General features: G+C 31.5%; 1 protein-coding gene across 1 annotated transcript in view; it reads right to left on the bottom strand.

Moving 5' to 3' along the window:
• Positions 1–353: 353 nt before the first annotated feature.
• LOC106055177 (uncharacterized) overlaps positions 354–7,741 on the bottom strand; it is a 38,095-nt gene continuing 30,707 nt past the window's right edge. Inside the window, exon 10 of the mRNA XM_056011432.1 lies at positions 354–7,513. Within this exon, the coding sequence (XP_055867407.1) occupies positions 7,318–7,513 (196 nt within the window). The 3' untranslated portion in view covers positions 354–7,317. The remainder of the gene's footprint in view (positions 7,514–7,741) is intronic.

Here is a 7,741-nt window from a genome sequence, read left to right as displayed (position 1 = left end):
CGTGCTGACGTCAGTTCTCTGAGAAGAAGCCAGATTGCTACAAAGTAAAAGCACTCCCCATGCCTCTAACACAAGAGAGCCTGCTAAGCATCGAACATAAACTAAGGATCAAGAAAATGACGCTGCAAGGCGGTACTTGGAAGTTATTAGTCGAAAGATTTTAAAATAAAAGCGTGACATTGAACTTTTTATGGAAAGCGTGACAGACGGTCCTAAGCGGGTCTGTCACGACTTAATCGGAACGTCTGGTCACCTGACTTTTTATCCTAATTTTGTTATGATTAAAGCTTAAAAAGAAAAAGTCTAATTCTTCTCCCTTTCCATCGCCTGAAAGAATTTGAAAATCAATCAAATTGGTTAATATAAGTTTATTTCACAATAAAATAGAAGTTGATATGTTGAAAATGTGATTACATTTTAGTGATAATAAAATTCAATTACAATCAACACCTCATTGTTCTTCATCAAAATATCTTGAAAATGGAATGACTGCAGTTGGCAGGTTTACACTATGTAAGTAACAATGTTAACCTTATTATAGAGATGCATTGGACATGTTAATAACATAACAAAAATGTAACAGTATTATAACAAAATACATCAATTTAATGAGAGAAAAAGTTATCACTGTTAAAAAAAAATACTAGCTTAACATTTCAGAATACGTAACACATGGCTACATCTTCCAAGATTTAATTACTGGTACTAGATCTATATATAGGCCTTGATGTCCAGTTAGTTACAAGATAGAGAGTAGGACACAACGTATTAAACAAGTCCTTTAATTATGCTCTTTTGTCAAGTTCCCTTCCACACGTCATTTCTCTAAAGAGTCATCTTTCTCTAGTAAAACTGGCTAAACTAATTATGTAGTTTATTCAATAATTAAAACTATGTACTATGACATTTCAAAACCTTTCCTACATTTGCTTTCCTAAGCCTGATCTTAACTCATGAAATGTAGCACACAGGAACATCCTTTATATTGAGGTGACTATATAACATGGGGTGAAAGGTTTGAACTAGAAGTTCTTGCAATGTCCAGCCAATGAGAACACCCAGGTTCAAAGAGCATTTTCATTTGTGACTTTTATTTTTAAAGTTGAGTTTTTTTAACATAATGCTACTTTAGAGAAAAGTTCAGATCATTTATGAATACAATGTACTGACAATTATATTACAATATATTATCATCAGTGTATACTTGTAACAGGAGGCGAGGTGGCTGAGTGGTGAAGTGCTTGGCTTCCAAACCAAGGGGTCCCAGGTTCGAATCCTGGGATTTTTAATTTTGGAATCTTTAGGGCATCTCTGAGTCCACCCTGCTCTAATGACATTAGTTGGGGAATAGAAAGGCGGTTGGTCATTGTGCTGGCCACACACATTAACCGTGGGGCATGAAACAGATGACCTTTACATCATCTGCCCCATAGGTCACAAGGTCTGATAGGGGCACTATTATACTTGTAACATGATAAACTGTTATTGTTGTCCCAAACTGAACAATGGACAGTTTCAATATTTAGTGAAATATAGTTAGGTTACTTCTCTGAAACAGCCAAGTTTTCAAAACCTTACCCTCATCAATGTATTAATTTTTTATTGACAATTGACTTTGGTTTTCTAGCAAGCATTTTAAAAGTTCTATGAGATTGAGCTCTATGTGGGTAGGTTGAGAATACCTTATTTGATAGCAAGATTGGAGGCTAAAAATATTTCTCATTAATCCTAAGCCCAAAACCTTCAACCATTTTAACAAAAAATTGTACAAGTTTTAAATGTTCCAGAAAGTGAAGATTATTGATTATGTTGTAATCTAAACCTCTTGCTGGATGATGTCAGGGATTGACAATGGACAAGGTTGGAACTCTAGATCATTGTGATGACTTTCCAAAGCACATACCACACAACCAATAAAACTTTTGAACAAATGAAAACAGCACATAGTAATGCTGCACTATTCAGAACTTGGAAACTTGGTAAACCCAAAGGCAGTAGTAACATTATGAATGATTAAGGTAGATTAAAAAAAATAATGGGTTGAAGATCCTGAATAAACTTAGGGGAAGATGCATCCTTAGAGGGGAGCAGGAGCTAAAGAGATGCTGAAACTGAAGGATGATTCCATAATGTGTTGATACTCAACCCTTAAGTTTAACAAAAAAATTACAAGCTCATTAACAAATGGCCTATTAACATATACATGAACATTTAATGGTAAAAAAAATGAACAGTTAAACTTTAGGATTAAATGAAACAAAAATAATGTACTGCGCTGTCAACAAAGCAAAATGTAGCAATGAGAGAAATTGAAAAAAGTTAAGAAAAAAAAAAAACAAAACAAACAAGTAACAAGAAGTAGAAAAAAAAAATGGCTTTCATAGGTTTTAAAAATGTTAATTACCATACAAAGAAAGAGATATCTTTACAAAAACAAAATACATTTTATTTGGCTTTCTTGCAGGATTTAGTTTTTGCATAACTTAATGTCTCTCTGTTGGTAATATAACACAGCACAACCAAGAGAAACAGAAGTGGCTCAAAAGAAACAAGAAGGTTTCTCAAGATGAGTGCTGTCACAAATGTAACCAAATAAGATAAAGCATGGAAAGCAATCAAGAAAAACTTTTCATTTAAAATTGTTTTTTTTATTGAGCTACTTTAGGTCAATTTTAAATACAATCAAAAAATAAAAAAATGTGAATAATTAATGAGGTGTTTTGGATATTAATATATTAAAAAAAACAAAAAAAAACTATGTTGATATGATAAAAACACACATAAAAGTTTTTAAAAAACAAAATTTAATATTTCCTAAACCCTAATTTATATTTCTAAGACCAAATTATATTTAAAATCTAACAGGGTTAAGATATGTACTAAAAAAAGATACATTAATTTGTGTAATGGCATATCACTGTTTTCCCTTGACATATTATCTACACAAAATGTAAACTATAAACAGAAATTGTAATAACAACTTGAAAAAAAAAGTGGTATTGGACAAAGCTTATTCAACTGTGAGAGAAAAATACAACTGAAACATTTTGAAGAAAAAGACTCAACAGGTGCACAGATCTAATAAATGCTACAGCCTTTAGAAATATCTATAATGCAAAACATAAAATGACACAGTTTCTCTTTCATGCACCAATTTTCTACTATTAGTAACATAATAAAGGAGCAATGGTATATAGCCAAAAGTCTTGAAACATTAAAAATTAAACAGTTTTATTTAATATTTTCACAAGTAGAAAAAGACTTATCAGGCGCATCTAAATTTATGTGGGGACTATAAATGTATTCCCAGCAAACCTTTTTATCTTAACATAAGGGGGAAAGGCAAAGGTCATCTTTTAAAGGTTATGGCCTATTTGGACAAGCTGAACTATTGGTCTTTAGACAAAAAATCCACCTATTAAACACAGATGTTATCCCAACAGCAATGTATGCATGTGAAGCATGGAAGTCCTCTGCCAAAATTGAGAAAAGGCTAACCATAGCTACAGAGATTGGGTCATAAACAGAAATCTTAGTGTTAATTAAGTGGCACTTCGCCACTTAATGAGGTTGTGACCAAGTGTCGTGTAAGATTTCAGGACATGAACTCTGACAGAATAATCATGCATCACAAAATTTGCAATGACAAGGAGGCCTTGACGAGGAAAGCACAAACAGGGACGTCCTTATATAACTTGACATCATGACCTTAGAACAGTGGACATCTGCTGGGAAGAGTCTGCAGACATTGCCAGTGATGACTAATGACTATGGAAACAGCTTGCTGGACAATAACCTGAACAGCATGGAAGGATCTATGCCTAAGTCTAAGTAAGTAAGGGACAAAATTCTAGCTTGAACATACAGAGACTACAATTAATACAATTCATAAAACAAAAAAAAAGAGAATAAAACATGGCTATGTCATGGTTGTTCAACTATTTAGCTAAATGGTAAGAGTAGGCCAATAAAGAAACATCAGGGTTGAGGTTTACATCTACATTAAATGTACATCAAAACCTAAAGTATAAACTTTGATATTCAGAATCTATAACTATAACCACACCAACTTTAGGTAATTATAAAAACATGACTCTGGTGATGAATAATTTCAAACAAAAGGCCAAGCCTTACAAAAAAAAAATATAACTACTTCAACTAACCTCTCAAAATAATTGTTTTTTTTAAATAAATATTTTTTGATATGTAAATGATTCCAGCAGCTGGAACACAAGCAACACAAAAGGAATGTTGTATCTTCAAGATGAACATTTGGACATAGGCAATCGTTGAAAAACATTTGTCATATATTAACACTGTTCTTCAACAGGAAAATGTTTCTCACAAGCTGAAGAAAATGTAGGGAGGCAAGGATTTCTAAATAAAAACACAACTCAAATCTTTATTTTCCTGGGTAATGAAGTGGCACTGAGAAATTACATAATAAACTAGAATGTACTTGTATTTTTGTGTAATCACTCATGACATTATGTACAAAAGATTATGCTCACAAAAATATTTTCTGCTATATAATTGATAATTATAGTTGAACAAATATATATATATACAGAAAGAAAAAAAGAAAGTATAAAGGAAATCAGCTGAATATATGTTTTGATAATGAATGTGGGGTATTTTATACATGGTTATTTACAGGTAACTGCAATAGGTAACTTTGTATATTCAAAAAGTTACATTTTCCTCAAGTTACAAAATAAAAAAAATGGTGTAAGAAAATAAGGATGGAATGTTTATTAAGGTATGACATGAAAGAATTTTAAAAAAGTTAGGGTTACTATAAATCTCAGAGCAAAGCTTGTAAGAGATAGAATGGACCTCATTCAACAATCACAAACAAACAACATTTAGCCACGTGATAAAATTGATAAAACAATGAAAAAAAAATCTTTTTTCTGGCAATTTTTTATCATAAGTATTTTTTTTTTTTTCAAATGTGTTGTAACAAGCATATAAGTAGGCCTACCATAGTGGATATAGATTTGCATTGGTATGGATAGTAAGATGGAAATTACTCAAATTGCATTATTACCAAACAAATTATGAAACGATCATCAAGCTTCAATGAAAATAAAAAGTGGGGGTGACAAATTAAACACGGACATATTGCAAGAGGATCAGAGGGCACTTTTAGTGAATGTAACATCATTGTTTGAAAGTATACACATTTTTTTTTATTGATATTCTTTGTTTTTCTTTTTTTTTAAATATAATTGTCATTCAAAAATAGATGTTGCAGAACACATCTGCGTTGTTGCAGAATACATTTTTCAACAAATGAATTTACTGTCCAACAATGTGTCAAAACATTCTTGCTGGATCAAACATTTCTCTAGTGAAGATCTAATCATGTTGTGAAGAAAATTTAATTAATAATATGCCATCCTATTAAAGTCAAAGAAAAAAATTCATATGGAACAAGTCATGAACACTGAGTTGAAACTAAAGAAAATTAATAAAAGAAAATGATTTGTTTTTTCTGTATAGTTTTACTTCAATAGTCCAAGCAGGAATTCAGAAACCCCGATGCACCATTTGTAATGAAGTTCTATCTGCTGTATGTATTGAGGCCGAACAAACATCCGAGCTTTGCCGATAACGACATTTAGTAGTTTAGTTTAGAGTCAGGTGGCAAGTACCATAATTAAACATATCAGCCTATGAATCTTCTTCTTTGGTGGCTCTCAGAATTGCCAGAGTTATGCAATTTGCATACCTAATGACACTATTCACAGGAGATTAGTTGACATGCCTTCTGATATTAAGCAAATGATGTCTGCTACTTTTACATTATTTAGCATTCAGCTCTATGAATCCACAGGTGTTTGTCAATTGTTCATAATTAATAGGTGGTATACTTAAGATATATACATAATGTCAATTTTAAAGATTAGTTTCTATTCAAACCTCTATAAACAACCTCTAACACACCTGATATAATTGACAAAGTTGGTTAAATCTGAAAAGTAAAAGATTTCTTGGGAAAATATTTGTGGTGTCTGCACAGGTGGTGCTCTAAGTATGCTTGGATGTCGGTCTGGATGTCTTATATTTGGTACAGAATAATGAGTCGCCATAAGTATCCATCTTAACTTACTGAATGATTCATTCACATATATTAGCAATGTCAATAGCAATGCATCTAAATATTTCTCTTCAATGTCAGTTACACAATTCTGCATCAATTGTTTGCAGTCATTCTGCTCTATATGAGATTTTTTCGAGACTTCCAACACTGTATCTTTGTGAAACATGTTTTTTTAAATTTTATGCCTGTCAGTTATCGAGTATAAATACAGAAAAAATCTTGATGCAGAAAATGTAAATCCTTAATCTAGTGAAATAAAAACAAGCTCAACTTTTGCAATAACTTTGGCACATTTGAAACTACTGTGGCCACGTTTTCCATGATAAGTAATACTTTTTAAATTGTAAATTATGTATGTAACGTGAATATTAGAAACACGTAATAGAAAAATAAATAAATGAAAGTCATATATATGCTTTTTAAAAATTTAAGCACTAATTTATTTTACACTAAATAAATATGAATCGTTTCTAACAATTAAATTAACTTCATGGATATTAGTTATATGCAATTTGATAACCATTTTATAATATTAGCTAAATCACAATCACAATTACCTTGACCTATGACTAATTTTTTTTTATGGTTGAGGGTCGCCTTCAAGTGAAAAGTTGCATTAAGGGTTGTGGAGCTAAAAAGGTTGAGAACCGCAGAGATAGAGAATCACCTGGCTTAATGTTGTTTGTTTACGATTGGGGAATGAGGTCCATTGAGTAACTGGCATCTCTCAAATAATCTCAAAATATTTTTTTTTCCAAAATTTAAAAAAAATAAAAAATAGCCACAAGTTTTAATGTAAAAATATGTAATGTTCAAAACTTGATGGTCATATTTTTAAGTAAACATATTGAAAACAATTAAAATTTTTCACTAATAAACATTTTGTTGTTAAAAAATATATTCTACTTAAAAACATAGAGGCCTAGATCACTAGTAAAATAAAAAGGCATTGGGGACATGTTGCCTGGTTTATACAAAAAAAGTTGGAATATTAAGAATTCAGGCCTTATGGGATCTCATTAAATTTAAAACCAAATTAAACAGTTGATCATTACATCAGGGTGACATACTTTTTATTGATCATTTAATTATTGTACAAAGTCAAACAACTGAATTATAATCGTTTGTACTTTCAACAATACTCTATTAGATGACAATGTAAGGAGAAATAACCTTCAATTGCCAAGGTAATCCCCATTCTGGCCACTCCCTTAGATGGAGGTGCCCATGTTAGGGTCACCATAGCTGGGGTCAAAGTTATAGCGGTTGTCTGTACCATCATCAGTGCTGTAATGGCGACCTCTGGGTTCACCCTCACGATCACCACGATGTCTGCTTCTGCGATCTTCCCTGTCTTTGCTGCGGTCCTTTGGCTCATCATTTTCTTCACGGTCCCTGTGACGGTTTCTGGAGAACAAATTTTTAAAATGTTTAAAAAAAAAGGAGCTAATATATAAATAAAAAGGTAGCTTTATTAAAAAGATTTCTTTCTGGTAGGAACAAAAATGAATTAGAATTATAAATATATATTATAATTTTACAATTTATAGTAAATGACAAGAAACTTAAGAAAAGGAAGATGGAGTTATTTCACCATGAGAGAAATGAATTTGACAAATGAATTTGTTCCATGTA

Source organism: Biomphalaria glabrata, chromosome 14, assembly GCF_947242115.1.
Source record: "Biomphalaria glabrata chromosome 14, xgBioGlab47.1, whole genome shotgun sequence".
NCBI lineage: Eukaryota > Metazoa > Mollusca > Gastropoda > Planorbidae > Biomphalaria > Biomphalaria glabrata.
Note: the sequence above shows the minus strand (reverse complement) of the source record. Positions and strands in the feature narration are given on the sequence as shown.